The 25,326-nt window shown below is 36.4% G+C and overlaps 1 protein-coding gene across 2 annotated transcripts in view; it reads right to left on the reverse strand.

Moving 5' to 3' along the window:
- Positions 1-9,163: 9,163 nt before the first annotated feature.
- LOC121736001 (hemicentin-1-like) overlaps positions 9,164-25,326 on the reverse strand; it is a 75,436-nt gene continuing 59,273 nt past the window's right edge. For both annotated transcript variants that reach the window (XM_042127018.1, XM_042127017.1), the window contains exons 4-9: positions 23,112-23,223; positions 21,252-21,331; positions 19,846-19,979; positions 17,348-17,550; positions 11,804-11,900; positions 9,164-9,547 (exon numbers count right to left, since the gene is read on the reverse strand). In XM_042127018.1, the coding sequence (XP_041982952.1) occupies positions 9,435-9,547; positions 11,804-11,900; positions 17,348-17,550; positions 19,846-19,979; positions 21,252-21,331; positions 23,112-23,223 (739 nt within the window). In that variant the 3' untranslated portion in view covers positions 9,164-9,434. The remainder of the gene's footprint in view (positions 9,548-11,803; positions 11,901-17,347; positions 17,551-19,845; positions 19,980-21,251; positions 21,332-23,111; positions 23,224-25,326) is intronic.

A 25,326-nucleotide genomic window follows, 5' to 3' on the forward strand; every position in this document is an offset into this window, starting at 1 on the left:
ACGTTCTTTAACAACTTTTTTAAATCTATTAATTGAGAGATTTTGAACGCTTTCTGGGATCTTATTATAAAGGCGTATACATTGACCTTTAAAAGAATTTTTGACTTTAGTAAGTCTAGTCACCGGAATTTCAAGCTTATGTTTATTACGAGTATTTCTCCCATGGGTATCACATTTTTTCGTGAATTGATATATATTCTTTTTAACATATAATACATTTGATAGGACATATTGAGAAGCAACAGTTAAGATTCCAGTTTCCTTAAATTTTTCTCTAAGTGAAGTATTACGGGCCAACTTGTAGATTGCCCGCACAGCTCGCTTCTGCAGCACAAAAATTGTATTTATATCTGCAGCATTGCCCCACAGCAAAATGCCGTAGGACATAATACTATGAAAGTAACTAAAATACACTAGACGTGCTGTTGTTTCATCTGAAAATTGTCTAATCTTACTTACTGCATATGCTGCTGAACTGAGTCTGTCGGCCAACCCAGCAATATGAGGGCCCCACTGAAGCTTGGAGTCTAGTGTAATACCTAAAAATACAGCTGTATCCACTAGCTCCATAACATCACCATTTAAAAGCACATTGGTTTCCGTTTGCCTTACATTGGGCAATTTGAATTTAATACATTTTGTTTTTTTACTATTAAGTAAAAGATTATTAACACTAAACCAATGTACAATCTTTGAGAGAGCATTATTTACTTCGTCATAACACGCATTAAGCCGTTTGACATTGAATGTAAGAGATGTATCATCAGCAAATAATACTATCCCATTGTAGGCTACGGGAGGAGGAATTTAAAATAAAATTCTGGATGTACGAGTAAAGTCACGGTATATTAACGGAAGACCACAAATATGTACACTTCAGAAAAAACTAAAATAGACTGCCCCAAAATAGGCCGACAATTCTCTTTTATATCAATACCACGAAAAAACAGTTGAATTTCGAGGCGTCGCTTCGCCATAGACAAAACATAACTTAGTTTCTTTTTTACATTTCTTAAAGGTGCAGTACGGTGGAGGTCGCGTCGCCAACATTCCCCACCCCAGTGCTGGAACAGCACTCCTAGCCCATAGGTACACATGCGACGCGGGCCGCAGAGCGTCTTAGAATTCCAGCCCTAGTGCGAACGTCCACCACTCTGACGCGCTCATCTTTCCCTGGTATGACCGCCTCTACTGTTCCCCGCAACCAACAGTTTCGCGGAGAATTCGGGTCCACGATAAAAACAAAGTCCCCTACTTTCAGAGGTGTCTCTTCCTGGGTCCATTTGCTCCTAGGGATCAGCTGCGGCAGCATCTCCTTTACCCAGCGAGACCAAAACATATCGGCAAGGCGTTGCGCTATACGCCATTGCTTACGTAAAAATAAATCGGAGTCGTCGAACTCCCCTAACACGCTCACATGCGTTAACGGACGACCGTTCACTATCTGTTCGACCTCAGCCATCAGTGTGAGTAGAACTTCCTCACGGGGGGTGCGCTCATTTAATATGACTTTAAGTGAACTTTTGACAGTTCGAATGAGGCGCTCCCATGCCCCACCCCAATGCGGACTGGAGGGAGGTATAAAGGTCCAGGTTGTGCCGTAATTAATCGCGGTCGACTGTAATGTGTTGGGAAGTAAACCTAAGTAACCGTAGCCACGATGAGAAACGCAGCAGATCGGGCACAGCAGGTAGATTGTTTTCGACTATGTGGACTGTATTTACAAACTCTAGATCTACCTTATTGACCCTCGGTACCAAGAAATCTGCTGGCCATAACGACTCATCGCTATACAAAAAATTCGGGCCACGGAACCACTCGCTATCGACGTTAAAAACGGAAAAATCACAAGAATCTCTTGTGGCCAGATCTGCGACATTTAATTTGGTGGGTACATACCTCCACTCGTTAATACTAGTTAGTTCATCTATCTCCCCTAGACGATGTGCAATAAAAGCTTTATAACAGCGCGCGTCGTTCCGAATCCAATGTAGAACCGTACTAGAATCACACCAAAAATATCTATTTACAGGTTTCATAGTGTGCTCCTTTCCTATAGTGTCGGCGAGCCGAGCCGCGAGAAGCGCAGCTTGTAGTTCCAAGCGTGGCACCGACGTAAGTTTTAAGGGAGCCACTCGACACTTACTGGCAATAAACGCAACGCGAATATTATTATTAGACATCCAGCGCCAGTAAGCGACAGCACACATAGCCTTAGTAGACGCGTCGCAAAATAAATGCAATTCTAAATTATTGTAACCGCCCGAAACATAAGTACACGCGTCAGCTGTTCGTGTCCTTGACCCGGGCGACAGCGGTCGACACACAGGAGCGCGCGCGGGCGCACGCGGGGAAGCGAGGGGCGCGCGGGGAGACGGAGGGCACTCGCTATTCGGTGCATCGAGTACATTGCCGCTAGGACTATTAACACTTTGAAAGTAACGCGGCAAACTAATTACATTTATTATTTTATTCTCGACTTTAATTACACTATTCACAGCGCGCGGAAACGACTTTGGAATCTTACTACTATTGCTACTATTTACATTTAAAGTAAGTTCGCTAGCCGAGCGGACAACAGGTTCATTGTAGATGAGCAGCGCCGAGTGGGACACATCAGGTAAGCTGGACACAAACCCATGAATACACCAACCTAGTGGGGTCAGTGTCGCGTAAGGCTCGTTAGGTCTGCCCCTAATAATTTTAAGCGGCAACAACAAATGATAATTATCCTGACCTAACAAAATATCAGGTTTACACATTCCGGTAGCAAAATTATTATTAACTTGACTTAAATGTTTATATTTACAGAAATCTACAGACGTTAAGTTTTGCACCGGTAACCTTAACTCATCTATGCTGCGCGCGGTAAATTCGAACTTCTGTCCATCTGCGTTCGAAATACACGACCGTACCACCGTACTGTTACATTCTAGCGCGGTGTTACTCCACGCGCCACATACACGTAATGTTTGTTTATCTCCACATAAACCTAACCTATTTGTCAATTCACTACTTATTAATGATACACTAGAGCCATCGTCTAACATGGCTATACAACTTATTGCACCATTAGGGCCGTGAATATTTACACGGACGACTTTTAACAGACATTGCGATGTACTGCAGGTATTTACATTGGACACATTTTGTTCCTGCGACGTACTGCAGGTATTTACATTGGACACATTTTGTTCCTGCGACGTACTGCTTGTATTTACACTATGTACACTTTGTTCAGATCTACAGGTGTTTATATTTTCGACATCTTGTACCTGAGACCCTACATTAGACAACTGTGCAGTACTTACATTATGCTGCGGTGAAGTGAAGTGCAACAACCTGTGGTGCGACTGGTTGCAGCCGTCGACGTCACACGCTGCTGCTGGGCAGGTCTCCCGGTTGTGGCGGCCGTTCAGACACTTGTAGCACAAACCTTGACGTTTCACAAATTCCCACCTGTATTTGCGCAGCGACTTACAAAACTTTTTACACTCCGTTAAACTATGTACACCTATATTACAATATTTACACTTAGACCTACTATTATTACCTACTTTGCTGTGTACAAACATCACGTTTTTAGAGTCATTAGACACACACTTACGGTTCTTAAAATAGTCATTTGACACACAGAGGGACACTGAGGTTTTGGACACCTTGAGGGCCTCTTCACTGAGGAAATTAGAGAGAATTTCGAGTCGACACACGGAACTATTTACACTTATTATGGGATAACTGTAGTCACTCCACTTGGACAATAGAATGGGGGGCAATTTAGACAACACTAGGGACGTTATGTTCACTCCGCGTAGGTACTCCTCCTGGGACAGACACCTGACTGCAGCCACATAGTTCTTCACCTTGATGGAGAAGCTGACGATGTCTCGGTGGTACTCCGGGCCCACGGGGTGCAGCTTCCGTATCTCGTTGAGTATCCTAGGCAGGATGACATCCGGCTGGCCGAACTGCAGCTCCAGCGTTGACATGACGGCCTCGGGGTCGGCGGCGCTGATGAGGAGGGCGGTGACGGACTCTCGGGCCGCTCCTCTGAGACACTTTCGCAGGCGCCACATGTTCTCCTTGGCGGTAAACTGGCAGACCTCCGTCGACTCCTCGTACGCCTGTTTGAAGGCGAGCCACTCCATCGGGTCGCCGAAGTATGCAGGTAGCTCCTTCGGGGTACACAATCGGCTGACCATTCCCGCGTTCACGGCATTAGTAGTAGCGGCCACAGTTACTTCCTTTAGCGCTTCTGCTAACTTACTGAAGCCCGATTGTGTATTCGCATCGATTGGCGACAAACGCGCGACTTCGATCGGCTCGGCGCGGGCGGCGGCGGCGGCCGGCCCGCTCCGCGCATGCGCGGTGGACAAGATGGCGTCGTCGACGCTTCGATGAAAATAATTATTTTTACTATTTACACAATTATTTACAATATCGACATTTTGTTCGCCGTTTTCTAGCCATTCTTCGACTTTGTTTGATAGCGACGAGCATTCTGAGCTTGCACTTCTGTGTGAATATTGCTCTTCAAGTGCGGCAATTTTCGCCGCCATTTTTCGTTCTACAACTTCTTGTTGGAACTTGGCTAATTTTTCTGCGGCTTTCCGTTCGGCTTCCAGTTGGGCTTCCAGTTGCGCCTTCGCTAGGGCTTCTGAAGCCTCAGCTGCCTCCAGCTCGATGAGCTTCTTTTGGGCCTCGAACTCGAGATTTCTGGACATTCTGGACGACTTGCTGTGAGTCTCCCGTTCGGACTTTATGGATCCACGGCAGACAGGCTCCGACCTGTGACTGTTGCCGCGGTCCCCGGTAGTTCGTACATCCCCATAAGGTTCCTCCCGTGCCGACTGACTCTGCAACATCCTCTGCCTCGCGCCACGAGTTAGTACCATATCGTGTGGCGCAGGATTGGACATCGCGTGCTGGTTACCGACGAAGAAAATAGACGATGCGGCTCGAAGACCAGCCTTTGTAGGCTACGGGAGGAGGAATTTAAAATAAAATTCTGGATGTACGAGTAAAGTCACGGTATATTAACGGAAGACCACAAATATGTACACTTCAGAAAAAACTAAAATAGACTGCCCCAAAATAGGCCGACAATTCTCTTTTATATCAATACCACGAAAAAACAGTTGAATTTCGAGGCGTCGCTTCGCCATAGACAAAACATAACTTAGTTTCTTTTTTACATTTCTTAAAGGTGCAGTACGGTGGAGGTCGCGTCGCCAACACCCATGTTTATCTTTAATTAAGAATGGCAGGTCATTTATATAAATAAGAAACAGGAAGGGTCCTAATATAGACCCCTGTGGGACCCCCATTTCAATTTTTGCACCAGCAGATTTTTTACCATTTATCTCAACCCTCTGAGTTCTATTTGACAAGTAAATGCTGGGAACTCAAAAAAAAACCATCTTTATACCCATACGGATGCCCGGATCGGCAATTTGTATGGGTATGAAGACGGATTTTTTTGAGTTTAACGGTGTTTACACAAAAACACTGTATGGATTTCAGAACGTCGGAACAATATGCTTCAGACTGAGCAAAATAAAAATAAAGCCTGAAGCCTTCAGTCTATTCCGATTTTTCAAATAAATGATTAAGAATAGGTAATTTTTTTTTTCGACTAGCTATTTGACGCCAGCCTAAGGGAGATTAGGAAAAGTACGGGAAGCTAGTTAATGAAAATGGTGAATATTTGGTGAATAAAACTACACTGTTATCAAAAAACCACTTTTATATCACAATATTTATACAGTTTTGATATTTTCCACATACAGTACATCAACTTCAACAATCTATGAACGAAAGCACCGTTAATTTTATCTATAGAAGATATGGAAAGACACTAATGCTAGATTCACACGTTTGGCAAAACAGCTTGGCAACAATTAATCGTTTCTGGGCCATCGTTTGCCAAGCTATCTGCCATGTCGTGCCATAAGATTTAGTAATGTGTAGACTACAGAGTACGGATATGTGCATAAGTATAAAGCTTATATTAATGTGCAGTAGTCAAATAAAGACACAACACTAAAACTAGTTATATAAAACATTTTGGCTTCGTCTTACAACTTGTTAGCTACCAAGTATTTAGATGGACTAAAAAATAAACGAAATTTTAAATATTTCCTTTTAAACAGTTAGGGTGGGTTGCGCCAGAGGCGTAGTTATAGTTAAGGTTCAGTTTATAGTCAAATATGGCGTCCATTATGGACTTTTACTAGGGATTTGACAGTTCATTTGACATTTTGTTATGGTTAAAGATAAAGTTATAGTTAAAGTAAGTTGGTGCAACCCACCCTTAGTAAGATATGTGTTAATTGATTTAATGTTCGTTTTACCTTAACACACATAATATTTTCGGTTGTGATGTTAAAATAAAAATATTACAATTTACAAATTTTAGCACAACATTCACAAAAAAATTTACTGAGTAAAATTAGAATAAAAATGGAAGCTTCATTACTCCTGTTGTCTTAACTCGCATAACAATTGAAAAAGAAGAAATGGAGGTTGACCGGTTCTGGTGTGGCCGTGCTGCTATCGTCGGTGTGATGCTTCAGCAAAAACGTATTTATAGTCCGCGTTCCGTAGAACAAACATTTTTTTGATTACTATCAAGCAATTTTTTGTGAGTAGCTTCATTTAGATAAGATGAACAACAATTTTATTTGCGAAAAATCTTGAAAGTGGTACCTAACAGATTCCGTTTTAGGGTTCCGCGGTATTCAACCAAGTTTTGTTGATTACAGAAACCTAAAACGGAACCTAACCAGCAGATTTTTTGTATATAGGTTAGGTTAGGTTATATAATAGTTATTTAATAATTTAAGAGTAACATTGTCCTACAAAATATAGAATAATCTCTGTTAGCTACCACTTTAAAGATTTTCCGCAAATAAAATTGTTGTTCGTCTTATCAAAATTAAGCTACTCACAAAAAATTAGCTTGATAGTAATAAAAAAGTGTTCTACGGAACCCGGACTATTAAAACATTTGCCACGTATTTTCATTTCCTTGCAACGACGCGATGTGATACGTTGTTCCGTTGCGAAGACGTAACAAAATTAAGAAATGTGACCTAACATTACAGTGTAAATAACATAATATTTATTATACTATTTATAAATAGTATAATGATTAGCATTATTAAAATAAAAATAACATATACTCTGTAATACTTATATTGTGCTGAAACAAAAACGAAAACCACAAAACAATAATTAAAATATTGCTAATTAAAAGTTTAACTAAACGTCCAGTAAAATCCGTTGAAAGTTAATCAATTATTAAAACTGCACGAGAAAGTTTGTTAAAATTTCAGCCGCAACCAATACAGTGAATTGAAAATTGTGTGCTTAATTCAACATAATGGTATACAGATTTTTTATTTTCAATTCGTTTGTTTTTGAATAAAAGTACTCCTAATTTTCTGGAGCCCTATTCTTATGCTTCAAATGTATATTTTTATGATTGATCACAAGCTTCTTTTTGTGAAAAATGCTCCGCTCGAAGCGACATTCTAATCAAGAGAATAGGTGCCCTTGATTTTACTTTTTTATTTAAGAGCGTTTACGCATAATGTCAAGTTTCCATATTACAAGCCTCGCGGCGGACGATTTATAGATAGTAGTTTCAAAATATTTGTAGAAAAACAAAAGATTTGTTGCAATATTTAAAAATATCAACAAATCTTCTCTCTATTTTTTAAATTAAAGTGTCTACTGTCTATGATATGAAGCTATTATTATATTGAATTAAGTTAAATAAATAGGTAAAAAAAAGTTTTAATTTCTCGATGTTTCTCATTCTTTGAAATTAAATTACTTATAGTTAAATACCTAAATGATTTATTTTTTAAGTAACTATTTGCTTACGGATCTTGTCAATAGGTAATCATCTTTTTCTAATTAGATCTGTCGCTGGTTTCTTAAATTTTAAGCTTCGAAACTGATCTAAATCGGAATTTCAGAAAACCTCTGTTAAGGTATCGAGATTTAGTGTACAGATACTCTATAAATCGTATTTTTTTCTCTACTAACTATATAGACAGTGAAATTTCCTATATAAATAATCAAATTTTTTATAAATATAAGGGGTTGATGATTTAACAGTTTTAAGCCAAATTGTGCGTGAACGCTGTAAACGCTCTTAATATTCGAATAAAAATTTACAGTTAAGAAATAAAATATTTTGTAAAAATGTATACAATTTTGAACTATATTTTTATGTATTAATAGTTGATACGTGAAGATAATTATGAAATAAAATATTTTGTAAAAATTTATACAATTTTGAACTATATTATTATATTAATAGTTGATACGTGAAGGTAATATTATGATTTTTACTAGCATTCACTTTAAGATATGTCAATAATCATTATACAATTTTTACATTATTTACATATTTTGGACGGTAAACATATTCATACAGAAATAAAATTGCTACCAGTATATAATATTTTAAAATATCTATATAAAACCTACAAAGAAATATAATAATTAAGATTAATTAATTAATTAATCTGGGGAAAATATAATTTTGTAACTATTCTTTTCGAAACAATTACATTATTTTAATTATTTTTGCTGACGATTTTGAATAACTTTTTTGTAGTAAGTAATCATTATTAATGTCATCCATTCATACATTACTTGATAAAATTACTGCCATATTATATATTTTTTACAATATCCTTTAGCTACAATTGTATCATTGAGATTTTTTCATTTTCATCAAAAAAAATATCGTCGAAATCACCGAAATAACAGCTGTTATAAGACCTAACTGTTGAATTATTAATAAAGAAACAGAATTGAATTTATTCTGTTCCGAGAGTTTCTTAAATAAATTTTACAATTTTTGCCAGTATTGGTTCATGAAAGCTAACAGCCGGCAGCCGTTAGCGCAGAATAAAAATGTTCCATTCCTATTTCCTACTCAAATCGATTACATTAAAATCTCTTATTATAAAAAAATTTAATGTTTCATAATATTTTCCAGTTGCAAATTGAATAATCTTTTCATACATTATTTTAGAAATTAAATCACAATATAAATACCATACAGTAGATTAACTTCATATTAAACCACCCAATCGGGCCGGACGCATGTATATTGTACAATGTACAATGTGTGTGATTTTGGTAGTAGCAAACAATGCAATATATTTTCTCTTTCCTCAGTGTTTTAGGAAGCGGCTTAGTTACTATACTGTATGATTTTTATACTGTGGCAACAACAAACTGTTTGATGATAATATCATTACATTCAACACATTATTTTTAGAAGCCATGGCAGGGCTTTACAAGTCCCTTTAGTTTGTCCCATCCAATTTGTGCAGTAAAGTCATATTTGATCTTGTTCCCTTAAAAATTCTTACGTTGCCAGCCTTACTCGAAGTTTTGGTCTAGGTAGGTCATCTGATCTCACCATACGATGTGCTGAAGAGTAGGACTAGAGACGCCAGGAGTAGGCTGATGTAGGATGTGGTGGTTTTCACACCGCTTTGAAGCTCAGCCAAACTTGACCCTAGAAAGAAATTAGTTGTTATAAAACGATGTTAAATTACTGTTTTTTCATGCATGCATTTCATTAGAAGTGATTTTGTAATACCCAATTTTTTGCGCAGTAAATTTAAGAGGGAGACTAACCTAACCTAACCTAACCCAAAAAATCAAACATCCTTCTCCATTCACATTCCCAATTTTTTGCGCAGTAAATTTAAGAGGGAGACTAACCTAACCTAACCTAACCCAAAAAATCAAACATCCTTCTCCATTCACATTCCCAATTTTTTGGGCAGTAAATTTAAGAGGGAGACTAACCTAACCTAACCTAACCCAAAAAATCAAACATCCTTCTCCATTCACACTCACGCCGTAAATTCATGTGTTAGTGTCTCAAGCATATAATTTTATACAATGTGTTAAAATATTAACTTAGTTTAATGCACGATTATGGTAATATATTATGAAAATTTTGTGAAAATTAGATGCATCTTTGTGATTTTTTATATCGAGAAAATTTTAAGATATCGTATTTTCGCTTAGATCAAATTATTGTAAATACAATGTAGTATCTATTTCTAAAGAAAATGAAACAATTCAGGGCTTATTTTCAAGTATAAAAATGAATTATAAAATCGTCAATTTTGGGTTAGTCGCCCCTTAGAACACTTTCTTTGCAACACGACTGAAGAGAGATCATACACAGGACCAACGTTTTAATTGGCTGTCAGCCCGACAAATGGTGTTGAGATCAAAACTTCACTTCGAAAAGTAAAACCGAATGAAGAAGTAAAATACGAAATTTCAATTTAAAAAAAGATCCGATGCTTATGAAGTTCAAATTCAAATTTTAAAATTTCAAAATCTAGCGCTAAAATAGCCGCGGTAATTCGGTTTTGCTTTTTGTAGAGAAAACGAAAATTCGAAAAACTCGAAAACGACATAAAACAAAATCACCAACATGACAAATATGCATACTTACTATAATAATATTATAAATGCGAAAGTGTGTCTATCAGTGTATTTATCTATGTGTCCGTCTCTCCGTCTGTCTGTCTGTCTTCACGCCCAAGCCATTGAACCGATTTTGCTGAAATTTGGTGTGGATATACTTTGAGTCCCCAGAAAGAAAATAGAATACTTTTTATTCCGTAAAAAATTGCGGTTCCGGTAAGTTTTTAACTACTAATACCTATTATACCGTTGATAGCGTCACACTTATTAGGATGAAATTTACGTCATTTTACTCCTTTTTCATAAACCTTGCTTATCTGCTGCAGCTAGCATTTTTGAAACAATGTAATAGCGGGCTTAAATAATCATTCAAATCCACTAATCAAATCTAGCGCTGGATTACCCACTACTGGAATATTGAAAACGGTCACTGGAATATAAACTGGCAATAAATTAATTGCAACTATAATTTTTAACCCCCAAGAAATTCAAGAGCTTCTTACTTATGTTAATTCTCCCTCTCTATAGCCCCTATCAAAAGACTATTCAGCAGTTAATTTTCAATAGCAAAAGACTCAATATGGAACCCTAAAAAGCGAATCACATATTTCATACAGAGCTCGCATCTCCGCGTCGCGTTCCGTGAAATGACACGACCATTGTGATTGGGGGCCAAGTGTCGAGGCCATTTCCGTGTGAAATGTGCCTTATATTTTTACCTTATTTTGTGAGAAAAGGATATCTGATATATGGATGCTGTTAAGCATTCGTGTACTAACCCACAGAAAAAATATGTATGAATGCAGTTATGTTCTGTAGATGATTTAGAACAAGACTGCATTCAAAATTTAACGACAAAAAAATTGTGGATTAGGACACTAATGCTTAACAGCGACCATAATATGGAAAATGTTGAAGCGTGTTTTCAATTTGTTGTTTTCTAATCTATTACTGCACGTTACATGTATGCTTTTACGTATTTAAATTATTAGCTAGTAAATTCGATTTGTTAGTTTTAGAAATAAATTATAGTGTTGTTACAATTTATATAATTCAGACACCATTTCGATCGTGTTATAATTGAAACACTAAGGCATATTTTTGTTAAGGATACGTTTTATCAACAAAAGAACACGTATCCTGTTTGAATAATAATATACAGGGTAGGCTACCCAATCGTTGGCAGTCATCCTGTTATTGGCACCGTATGACATTCTATAGAATTTACTCCTTAAATGGGTCTTATACTGTTCTTTTATAACATTTTATGCTTTATGTATAACAAAGTAGCAACTTTATTTCCTTTTAATGTAATTATAGTTACCTTGTAAAACGTGGACTCTAGCAATAGCTTTCATTTGTAGAGGAGCTTCCAGGGCGCAAGTGTAGTTCCCAGCATCCTCCATTTTTAAGCCGGCGACCTGTGAAATGTTAGTCATAATTAACTCTACCTTAAACTATTCAAGTTTGGTTACGCCTAATAAGTAGATATCGGTTTTAGCAATACCAAAATAGAGTATTGTAATGGCTTAGATACATAATATAGTTTTAGAGTGAAATAGAGTAAAATAACATAAAATCCGTTTAAAATAATCTTGAATCATTTTCAGCAAGAACATACAGTATTTTCATATGTCGCGTTTAACGTTTTAAAAGCGTTCTGTTTGGTAAAAACTCTTACGGTCTTACTACAAAAGATTTAAACACCTGTTGAACAGTTGATTAGAAAAAAAAATCAGTACAGAATGGTCTCAAAACAACTGTTCAATAGATGTTTAAATCTTTTGTGGTAAGACCGTTAAAGTCAGTTATCAAGGCAATGCCTACTTATGCAATATAATATTATTATAATTATCTCAAAATATGTTTCTGCGAGAAAAAATAATAATGGTACATCAAAGTTAGGTAGTATCTTCAGTTTAAGCGCGATCCTCGTAGCATACTAAAAGCATGCTACGACGGTTGCGCTTTAACTGGTCAGTCTTTAACTTAAAAATAGTGTCAATATTTTATAATATTTTGGTTTGGATAGTCAATACTGAAAATTATATGTGGCGAGCTAAAGGGCGTGTCAACGGTGAAGATAATATAAAATAAATATTATCTTAGAGCGAATTTTAGAATATCGCTCACCATAGAAATCCTATGAACACGACGAAGTTAATTTATATTTCATCTTCAGTATCTTAAGATATCGAGCGAATAAGCAAATATATGGAAATATATATTTCGTGTCTTCATAATATTATGTTTTCTTAAGATACGAAATATTACGCAGACTCGTAAGGAAATGAACAGATTTTTAATAATATCGTATCTTAACCGTGTGTGATAGCCTAATGGTCGATTTACACGGGTGACTAACGGGTCGATTTTAGTCACCCGGCAAGTCACCAGTCGACAGTAGTATTTGCAGCAAGCGATCGCTTGCGACTGAACGTTTGCACGGTCGATTTTAGTCACAAGCCGCATGCGGCCATTGGCCGCACGACTTTGGTGCTTGCGACTTTAGCCGCATGCGGCGTAGTCGAATTGCCATTTACACGGTCGATTTTCGCCGTGCGGTGTAAAACGTGCGGCTTTAGTCACCCGTGTAAATCGGCCATAAGATACTATAATATTTTATATTTGGGCATTTTAAGATAGAATATTATAGTATCTTCACCATGTGTGACGCGCTAAACAATGAAATAGATTGGATTAAACAGTACTTACGTACATTAAAGCCGGGCCTTTCGGTTTTATTAGGACTAATGATGCGAACATTAAGATAAATTATTAGCCCTAACTTTGCCAATTCCTGGGAACATTTTTAGACGATTGTTGATAGAACTTTTATTTTTATCCTTAAACTTATCTATATCACATAATATTATGCTCCTTTATTAGTTCTAAACAATACTCTTCTTTTATAAAAAAGAGTAACTGCCTATCATTTTAATGGATGTATTAATGTGATATTACGTTTAATACACTTCTAATGATTTCACTCTTATTATATTATACTTGTGTCATTTTATCGCTATATCAGATAATATATGTCTCTCATTATAATAAAATAACGTAAATTTACTTTTAATGAGGATAATGACGAAGACTGTACGACAAACAAAACCAGTATCTTTTCTACAGTTTATTCCCTAACTACGTCGCATATTTTATCCCGTAATTGTGTGCTTAATAAAGTGTTTATTTTCCTTTAACGAGGTATTTAGTGCATAGAACAGAGTGGAGGACCGAGGCAGACTTTACACAATAAATACATTAGGGAAATCCAGTACACCTACACGGCACGGCTCGGTACAGATAATAGGGTGTGGTGCAACATGCAGCGGATGCAGTTTAATTAAAACAAGAGTGAAGTTTCCTACTGTTTTTAATAGCTGTGGATTTTATAATATTTTACGATTATTGGTAATATCCAGTACACCCACACGGTACAAACAGTACGGTGTGGCGCAACATGTAGTGAACAGCAGCAGGCAGTTTATTGGGAACAATGAACATAACATTGTAGTAGAGGAGACAGTGGGAGATCGACATTCACCGATCTGATAACCAGATGAGACATATTTTTTTATCAAATATAATTTATAAACAAATATGCCTATAATTACTTGCCTATCTAAAAGTGATCATTGCTACTTTTAATTAAATTAACTTTAATCGATTTTTTTCATCACTTTCATTCTTTTGATAGCCAAATTAATCTTATTTCCCTGTTAGTTTTTAACACACAAAATATGCCTCAGTAGGCTTGCCTACTCATTTATGTGTAGAGCTACTTGGCAAGCCGATGTGAACAGGTAAGTAAATATAGGTGACTCCATCGTTCTGCTAACTTATCGAAAGTTATATCAAATTTTAGATTATTTTATTACAAAATCAGTCATATATACTTGCCTGCAAAAAATCATACTTAAAGTACTGTTGCCTAGCTAAAAATAACCATGAGCACTTTTAGATTGGCAAGTAATTATAGGCATAATTGTTTACAAATTATATTTGATAAAAAAATGTCTCATCTGGTTATGAGATCGGTGAAGGTCGACCTCCCACCGGCTCTTAGACTATTGGGATTTTACTCTGTAAAATCCCAATAGTCTAAGAGTATAAGTGGATATAAGTGATATCCAGTACCCCTACACAACATGGCACGGTACAGATAGCAGGGTGTGGTGCAACATGCAGCGGATGTGGCTTAATTAAAACAAGAATTGAAATTCTAGGGCCATATTTCATATTTCAAAATGTTTTTGACAGCTGTGATTTTAGGTATTTGTAAGAATATTATAGATATCTACTATACCTACAGGCTACACGTCACGGCTCGATGCGGATAATAGGGTGTGGTGCAACATGCAACGGATGCAGTTTAATTAAAACAAGAGTTGAAATTTCATTGTCGTGTGATATAACATTTTGTAATTGTTTTTACCGTGATTTTAGCGTTTTTGAGTGTTAGCGATATCTAGTACACCTACTCAGCATGGTACGCGTATACTGCAACTTTGAACGAATGCACTTTAACTAAAACAAGAGTTTAAATTATAGTGCCATTTTCTTTATGGTTTTAATGGATGTGATTTTCTTCTAACGAGGCATTTAGTACGTTTCGCAAAGAGACGAAAACGAAGGCAGATAATTTACAGCGGAGGACAAAGGAACAATAAATATACATTTAAAAAATCAAGTTTCATGTTTTTAGGAACAATAAATATACATTTTAAAAAGTCAAGTTTTGGATTTTTAATAATTTCGATAATATTTTGAAAATTCATTTTATCTGCACGTTTTACGTTAAAGTTATTTAAAAAGTTCAGAATTATTTTGACCATTCAAAAAAGCTAAATATTATTTGGAAATCATGAAACATAATTTAAGTACTCTTAATGGTATTAATATTATCTGTTAATAAACCTTTATATTATCTGTTAAACAACACGAAGAAACTTATGCAAAATTAACAACATTATATCAGATAGATACAGTAACTTTCATTGAAATTCTAATGTGCTAATGTTAACATCTCCGCCCGGTAGCTGGAGCTCGCTAGTAATTAAAAAAAACTAACGCAATTTTTCAACACGAGGATAACGGCGAATAAACTCGCTATATGTTGCGCCACAATGTTGGAGCGCCTTAATTGAACCCATCAAACTGTGTCGGCTGTATACATAGTGAGTAATTAAGAATTTATTGTGTCATTCGTATTTTTATGCTTTATTTTCAAGACTTTATGTTTTCAGTGATTTTCCAATATCAGTAAAATTTTGGGTGTTTTACAATTTTAATACCAAAAATATGGATTGTATATTATTACTAGCTGTTCCGCCAAACAATGTTTTGCCATTTAAGTATTTCGGCCTCATTATTATTTTATTGAAGTGACTAAATAATCATGGCACCATGGCAACGTCCATCGCTATCCCGTCGCACAAGCAATGGTCGCCGTTAGTCTCGAGTTAAAATTATTTACTATTATTTATTCAACAAATGCACTTATCTATTATATCAAAAATTTGGTAAAAATCAGGAAAGCCGTTTCGGAGGAGTACGGTTACTAACATTTTGACACGAGAATTTCATATTATAAAGGTTATACTTTATAACGAGGTAGAGATAAAAGATACCATGCACCATTATCAAAATAATATGTTTTTCCGGACACTATTTAAAAGGACCTGGTTCGAAAGTAAAAATAAATATTTTTACATTACAGATAAAATATGATTATTATTATAATCGTGACGACAATAATACAATCGCTATAAAGTTACTATAACAATATATACCACTTTGAAGACATGGAGTACGTAAAAATACTGAAACAACATTGAACGATGGTGATGAATACATAATGTAATGAATGTTTAAGCATCACTTACCTGCGTCTATCCTATTAAATGCGTCAGAATATTCAAACCGAAATTAAATTTGATTTAGATTATATTACAATTGCTAAAGTAAATTAATATTCATGAACTCCTCTGTTTTTCTCGGGAATATTTTAAGGCGAGTTCATAAGAAGATTCACTTTTGAGAAGAAAATTAAAATGAATTTTTGGTCGCTGAAGTAGGCTCTTATTTATAACCATAAATATTTACTTCTTTTTCCTTATAAATGGTTAAATATAACAACGTTTTCATGATAAATAAGTATTACCTAAGAAGAAAATTAAAAACTTCCAAAGCCGTTTAAGAACTGATTTTCAATTTAGTAAAGTAATTATTTCTGGAGAAGCAAACCGCATACTGACCGCAGATTTAAATAAAGAAGGAATGAGAATAACAACATAACAAGCGTCACATACGATACGAACCTAATCCCAACCACCAAAAGTCCAAAACTTGTGAATCCAAACACTCTGTTATTAGTGAAAGTCAAGGTAATGGAACTACGTGATGTATTACGTGTACTTGATATAATGGCGGCGTAATGGAACCGACGAGGCGTTGCTCTGAAATTACGTTCGCCGAGAATCGAGATGTATTTTCTATGAAATATTATACTGAAGAATAAACCGTGTATGCTCGAAAATTGGAGCCCGTTTTTAAGAAACGACCATGTTATACTCTTAGCGACTTAGCTGTTCCAATTTACTCCTGAAGTTTTTAAAGATCATAATTTCAAGTTGTGTTGTTGCTATCTAGTACTTGGCATAATTTTTTGAAATGTTATTATAGGCAAAGAAATATAATGGATTGCATGCAACGTAACAAATACCGATGATGATCATAAAAAACAATTCCAATAAAATTACAATTAACATAAAATTTAAAGCAGAAAGCAATGCAATAAGCATTGTCGATTAAGAAGTTTTGATAAAAGGAATTGGGTGTACAAAAGCAATTCCAAAATAATTACCTGAAGATGGCTTGTAAGAGTTAAGAGGTCCGTCTCCACGAGCACTCCTCCCCGGGTCTCGTCCAGGGGGGTGGTATTGTTCCCTCTATACCAGTGCAATTCCGGGGTCGTCTCTCCCGGGTTTAAGTGCAACACGGCACATTTAAGGGATAACGTCTCCCCGCTTTCAAGGAACGCCTCCTTGCTCATTTTTATCTCCGGCGCTAAAAGAAAATATAAATGTTTTGTTACACAAATTAAAATCTACTTCCTACCGTTTTGCTTCGAGCTTTTAGTGTAACATAAATTTTCTGCGTGGCAGCAAAAATTTGATACTTACTTTACATTTTAATATCTCGTTTTATACGTATTCAATATTGAATTTCGGGGCCTCGCCTGGAGGAATTTACCTGATACAACGATTTTGATTGGAGTATTATAAAATGGAGGGAAAATTTCGACGTCACTGTTACTAAATTAAGAAATACCTTGTTTATCACGAAACATCCACATAATTGCGTAATTGTCCCTGAATGCTTTATTGCTTCAAATATTTCGCACTTAATAAAAATGCAGGCTTCATTTTTGCGATTTCGACAGTACATTTTTGCTACATGAAAATAAATTGAAAAACAAAATAGAACTAACAAAAATTTCAATCCTTCAAGGGAAATGAATGAAAGAATACAAGAACACAATTTCCTGTTGAACGCATAACCTAAAATCGGACATAACCTAAAAAAAGAACTCGGACATCCACTATTTTATCGCCTCAATGTACGACCGTGCTTCGGAAATACACAGCGACTGGAACAATTTTACGATAAAAATGTCTCCTGGGATATCCTCTCGAAATTTATGATTTGTAGCTTTTAGAGATGGGTAAAACTATTATTTTATAGTTAACCACCTATTCTTCATGATAAATTAATAAGTGAGCGTAGACGGTTACTGTCATGATTACTAACTTCAGATTTTAGGTAGCGTTCGTGTTCTTAGACAATAAAAAAATTATAATTAAAAATAAGCTACCAACTGAAATACACCTTTATAAAAGGACTACCTTCAGCTAAATATCAAATGGGGTACCTAACATAATGCAGTAAATGTTAATAGGAATTTCAGAAACTAAGTTAAGTACCTACAGTAAAGGAAATTGATAGTGATGCTCGTTCACAAATGTTATTTAAATCAATGTCTGTAATTGAATATGGTTTAAGACAAACGCCATAAACGAGCAAATAATATTATTATATAAATATATATTTAAAACGTTCCTATATTTCTTTCACATGAGATGAACTTGACTTCAATTTTGTTAACTACACCTTTTAAATACAAGAATTCCGCCAAGATATAGTAGATATATTGTGTAGGCTCCCAGGGATGTTTTTATTAAATTCTAGTAAACTTGGCGACTTTCGGATATTCCAAATTACTCATGTTTTAAAAGATTTTAGTGACGACAAAATTGCAAAATTTTAAGCAACCATGATCGCTAAAAATTTTTAAGGTCACAACTTATATTATGATACTTTTTGTTGCACTTTTGGTTTCGATTTTTTTATATAAGCAAAATGAATAAAAGAATAATAATTATTGTTATTCAATCAGTTAAAACTTTTCAAAAAACATTATACCCTCCAAAAAGCCTTCTCACGCTCATGTTAAGGGACTTATGACACGTACAAGTATATTAGGCGCCTTTTCATATTTCGCATAAAATATTTATTACGTTTTATGTAAATAAGTCTATTTTATGATCGAAATGAGGTTAAATTCTTTGCCGTATGAAGACGTCTTCCGTTCCGCATAAGTGAAATTTATTATAAGACATGTTGAAATGTCGTCACGTAATTTTATGCTCAGAAATTTTATAATATTATTATTGGCTATGAACAGGATGTATTATTATATTTTCCTAACGCACTTCACTGTGAATATAATTGTAATGAACGATGCGTTAAGAGACGTTTATTAAATGCGACTAAAAACACAGTAAATAAGGTATTGACCTTAATACGTATTGACTTATTAATTATTATTGATAGACATTTGGAAATAGAATTGTTATTCTTTAAAAGTGAAATGGTTGATTTGAAAGAGGGAAAATAAGGAGAAAGAGAGAAATAATTTAAAGATTAAAAGAATTATTAAAGTAAAAAGAGAAGTAGAATTTGAAGATTATTTTTTTTTACGTGGTAGAGCCATGCTTTGGCACGAATGGGTCGGCTCAACCGGAGAAATACCACGGGCTCACAGAAAACCGGCGTAAAACAGCGCTTGCGTTTGGGCCTCCGGTAAACTCACTGTTTAATCCCAATGTCCAATCCCCTACCCTATTCCCTTACCTACCCTCCCCTATTACCCTATTCCCTCTTAAAAGGCCGGCAACGCATCTGCAGCTCTTCTGATGTTGCGAGTGTCCATAGGCGACGGAAGTTGTTTTGCATCAGGTGAACCGTTTGCTCGTTTGCCCCCTTATTTCATTAAAAAAAAATAAAAGGAATTGACTTTACCATGAACCGTTAGTTGAAATCTTCTGAGCATAGGTGGGTGAGTGGACACATGGCAGCAGTATATCCCAGAGTCCTGGACCTTCGCATCAGACAGCATCAACTTCCAATTCTCCCCAGCTAAATCTACTCGGTATCTGTAAGAAAATATTATAAAAAAACCTATTGTATAATATTGTAGTGTTTTGATATATAAAGATGGACACGCCTACCAATGGTCGGGCTGGGAAGCCAGTTGTTATAATATATCTATAAAAATGTAGGGGGTGCAATTAAACCTTTAGTTAGTTTGCCAGGGTGCAAATAAGTGCCTATAACTTGTTACGATAAGGCATTGCATTCCCGCAGATGCCAGCAACGTCGGAGCTGTTATATATTTACAATATAAGACATAGAACCAAGTTTGCCCACACCCAAAAAAGACTTATTTGTTCGTAAGTCCACTAATTTGGTTGTTTTATTGAACATCACTTCAAAAACTAAAAAAAAATTTTTCGTGGTAACTACTGATTTTCTAACTTTAGGGAGGTACCCCCCCCCCCCCCCCCCCTCCCTATAATGCGTAATTCAAATGCAACCCCATATTTTTAGTATATTATGGATTCATTCAGTCTTGAGATCAATTGTATTCGAAGACAATAACCAAGGAAATAAATAACTAGGAGGTTTGTATAGGCTGTTGATCGAACTCAAATATTGGCTACAAGGATTTCGGTAAAGCATTCGATATGAATTGTCAATTGCGTCCACACGTGTAAACTAATTCCGCTGATTGGCGTCGCATTCACTGAATAACAAAAGGGGTTGTTTTGAACACGGACTTTTGTTATAATGGATTCCAGGTAACATGTCATTTCGCGTTGGACGTAGAATTATTATGCATTGAACGAAAGTTCATAATCAACAGTGTGAAATCGTGGATTGTGAATAATATGATGCGAAATAAATAGGTGTGAATTCTAATTAGAATGTGCGCAGTCCTAGAGGGGAGAAGGTTTACAGGAGCCATGAAAATCTAGGTTTATCAAGCTATTGCAAAGCTTTGAGCGCGGCGACCGAATCAAGAAATTCCGTAATGAAAAAAACCTAACACGCCCACACTCTGACCGCAGCGTTGCTTTGCCACACTGCTGAGCCGGTCAGAGCGGCGTTGCCATACTTCGGTACCGTGTTTGTGTGCGTGCGACTAGAGATGCGAATTAAAATAATTGCGTTGATAAAAAGTAATATGCAATAGTTTTACCGCGGTAGTCCCAGAGTGCCTTATTCTATTACCTAGTTTTTACGCTTCCCCCCTCCTAAAATTTATTACATGGGATCAAGCCTGGATCACAATGGATTTTCGTACATTTTACTTATTGTAAAAAGGTTTTAATATACTGCCTGATGTTTTTTTAAATGTAACTCACCTGACATCAGCTGTATGTCGTTCCAGATCAACTGTCAGTAATTCGAAATTCTGATCTTCAGACACCCTTAGCCAGGATACCTGTAAGATAATTACATTACAAAGACCTGTAGCATAAAGCCTGAATACCCAACAGGCTTCGTTTGAAGGACGCTTCTCGTATTAGGCACTCCTTTAATCGTTCTTTAGGGAGCTCTTAGTTCGAAATCGACTTGTAAGTCGAACATTACTTTTTTTATAAGGTGAAATATTTACCTTATCGAAAAGTAAAGCCCTTAAAAATTAAGTATATATAGGTCATCTAAGAATTAGGTAGTATTGTTAGAATAGTTTCTTTATTTAAGCTAATCACTGCAAAGAAATGCTTTTTAGGGTCACAGCACACAATATATCCACTCAGAATGGGATCGTCACCTTATCGCCTTTCACCTCGCCGTCAATCAGGCGTCAACCTAACGTATGCACGTAACCAAAGCGTATCAGTAGCTCTTGTATGCCATCTCGGCTACGGTTAGGCTACGTCGCGCTTACGGCACGCCGACCACTGGCCCCATATCAGTTTGAAGCAAGGGTAGACGGAGAGACGTAAGCATGGGATCGACGATCCGTAAGCGCGGGGACGACGACCCGTAAGCGCGAGAACGACGAGCCGTAAGCGCGGGGATGACGGGCCGTAAGCGCGGGGACGACGAGCCGTAAGCGCGGGGACGACAACCCATAAGCGCGGAGATGACGAGCCGTAAGCGCGGGGACGACGAGCCGTAAGAGTGGGGACGACGAGCCGTAAGCGTGGGGATGACGAGCCGTAAGCGCGGGGATGACGAACCGTAAGCGCGGGAACGACGAGCCGTAAGCGCGGGGACGACGGGCCGTAAGCGCGGGGACGACGAGCCGTAAGCGCGGGGACGCCGAGCCGTAAGCTAGTTGACCACGCTTCACGACCCGGTTTGGAGCCTGTTCTGAAGCAAGGCGATTACGTTACTATTCCGCTGTGCGTTGCAGTAGGGAGTTTCATACAAACAATATTGAACGGCTCGAACGATACGGTGCCGATCCCTTTCCGAGTCGATATTTAGTGTAGCCGCCAAATCGCGCATTTTGGCGGACGCATATAATCGAGCCAAAATTATAGAATATTTGTTAACCCTCCATGTACGAGGTGGGGTATGACATACCCCAGCGCTCAAAAAATTGATACCATTTTTAAACGAACAAAGCGTGCGAGTTCTCAGTAGCAGCAGATGAGACGTTGATATTGATGAGATAATGATTGTAACGCTGAGCTAATAAATTCCGAACAAGAATCGGCTGGTAATGAAGATCAAATCAGTGATACCAGATATGCCCTATACTAATAGGTAGGAATACTGGACACATTTGCAAAATATTATATTATATGTCCATATTATGTATGTGACATACAAATTGTTGTGTCTAAATAACTGACAATATCACGGAAACTTAAGTGATCAAGATCTGTTTTATATTGTTTATTTTAAATTTATATTTTTAATAGGTTAAAACTAGATATACTATAGTCTTAGAAATTCTGAAGGAAATGATTGTAATAGGTGCCATTTGATTTTTGTACAGTAGAAAAGATTTTAATAGTTTACAGTTTGAAGAAAAAGTCAAGTTTTTGCAATTTTGCTTATAAAATGAATATTATAATGTAAAATTGAATTTATTTTACATAAAGCAATTAATTATTAGTTATTTAAATATATTACTTATTATTTTACAATCTATTTATAGATTTAACTACCTTTTATTGTTGGGGTATACCCCACCTAGTACAGCATGGTGAGATTAGTCACCTAGTTCACGGAGGGTTAAGCATTTGGATAATCCAAATACTTACCGTTTTATCCCTAAGCGAAGATACTTGGCAGTCGAACAGCACGGTCGCTCTCGTGTCCGCATCTATAATAGTATCCGAACTCATGTCTCCCTCGAACGAAGGCGCTTTAAATCTGCAACAAAGTAGTTTGCTAAATGATGCACACTCTTATAACGCGCGAACTTCATACTTTATGGATATTGAAGTGAATAACTTGGATCAGAAGTAAGTACGTGGATTTAAGTTTAAAAATATTAGAGATAATAATATTATGAGAAAGACATAATATTATTTGACTAGATATCCCGCGCGGCTTCGCCCGCGTAAATTACGAATTTTTCCCATAAAAAAAAGCTTATGTTCCTACTCCCTTAATTTGGTTGGCTCTATATCTGTGCCAAATATTGCCATTAAAATTGCTCCAGTAGTTCGTAATTTCTAATATTTCCCCCGTCTTTCCCACATTTTCCTGAGTTTCTTCGGTCGCATTAGTCTTAGCATGATAATATAATATAGCCTATAGTCTTACTCGATAAATGAGCTATCTAACACTGAAATAAGTTTTTAAATCGGACCTGTAGTTTCTGAGATTAACGCGTTCAAGCAAACATACTCTTCAGGTTTATAATATTAGGTAGGTATAGATTTTTTTTATTATCGCTTGACAAACTCGAGTCTCGAGCTTGTCAAGCGATAATTAAAAAAATCTATGAAAAGATTATGAAAAGTACCAATAACAGGGTCATTATAGGCTCATAAGTCATAACCATGGGACGATGCATGGTATAATATGGTAGTGATGATGATGATGATGATGTATGTAATTTGCATAGTAGCATATGCTTTCCGTTCTTAAAACATCGCCGAAACTCCCAAACTTGTATCTATAGAGAATCAGGAGTTCTCTCAGTACCTTCCGAACCACGGTATACCAGGTATACCTCGGTGCTAAATCTTACTTGCTGGTAGCATATGCCTAGAATACTTCTCACGAACCGAAGGCACCACATGTTTCCCCATAAATTTTGAGGAGTTCCCTCGATTACTTATGGGTCCTTCATCAGATCACCACTTTTGTGAATATAATTAGCAAATTGGGATGATACCCTTATATACCACAAGAAAATTTTGAAAGTCGGTTAACAAACGGCGGAGTACTTAATCGTTGAATATAAGAAAACGAACATAACACCTCCCCCATTTTGAACGTCGGTTAAAATTGTAGCCTATGTGTTATTCTGGTGTATAAGCTATATTATTGTAAAGTTTCATTAAAATCCGTTCAGTAGTTTTTGCGTGAAAGAGTAACAAACATCCATACATCCATACATCTATACATCCCATACATCCAAACAAACTTTCGCCTTTATAATATTAGTAGGAAGTAGGATGGACACTTAAGAAAGAGGTCATCTATAGTAGAAGTTTTCCACTCGTGGAAAGCCTGGGCGGGTCGCTAGTTTTCATATAAATGCAACTACGAATTAATTTCAGTTGATTTATTTCTAAAATATCCCACTTAGTGAATTCCTTAATGCAGCCGTAATAAACAAGTTCCACTGCAGTCGAACGTTCCCTGTAATTATGCCAAACATTTTAACAGGCGTCTGCTTCGTAAGTTCCTTAAAAACTTTAATTTAAGCGGAAAGAGAAAAAAACATTTCAAATAAATAGGGAATATCCAGGCTAATAAAAATAATAAAAATTTGCGAATGTTCTGTATGACCTGAATCTGTTATCTCTGTTGAAAGATTTTTATATTATATTCTTGGACGCTTCACGCCACGACCCAGGAACGTTTTGTTCCGTTGGCGGGATTCGAACCGACCCCCGGCTTGAGCGCTGACTACCAGCATAGCTAGCACAAGCACGTAGACAAACGAAAGAAACTAAATTTTGACAGTTTTACCGGAAAAACATTGGAGTAAAAGTTTCTTTCCTATCTTGATATCTTTCGCTTTTGAAAATCTATAAGTCAAGCTTCCGCTTTTGACATTTAGTTTCTTGATTCTGTTTTTATTTTTATTATAGCACTTGGCTATAAAAACATGGCCAGTGTCGAGTAAATGGCGGCAAATTCAAAAAATCGATGTATAGCAACCCTGTCTATAGCCGGAATTATAGTTTTGATCTACAAACTACGAATAATAAAGTTCCTTAGTTTTTATTATTCGTATTCGTAGACAAGGTTGCTACACGTCGATTTTTTGAATTTGCCGCCATTTACTCGACACTG

This window comes from Aricia agestis, chromosome 18 (genome assembly GCF_905147365.1).
Source record: "Aricia agestis chromosome 18, ilAriAges1.1, whole genome shotgun sequence".
Classification (NCBI taxonomy): Eukaryota; Metazoa; Arthropoda; class Insecta; order Lepidoptera; family Lycaenidae; genus Aricia; species Aricia agestis.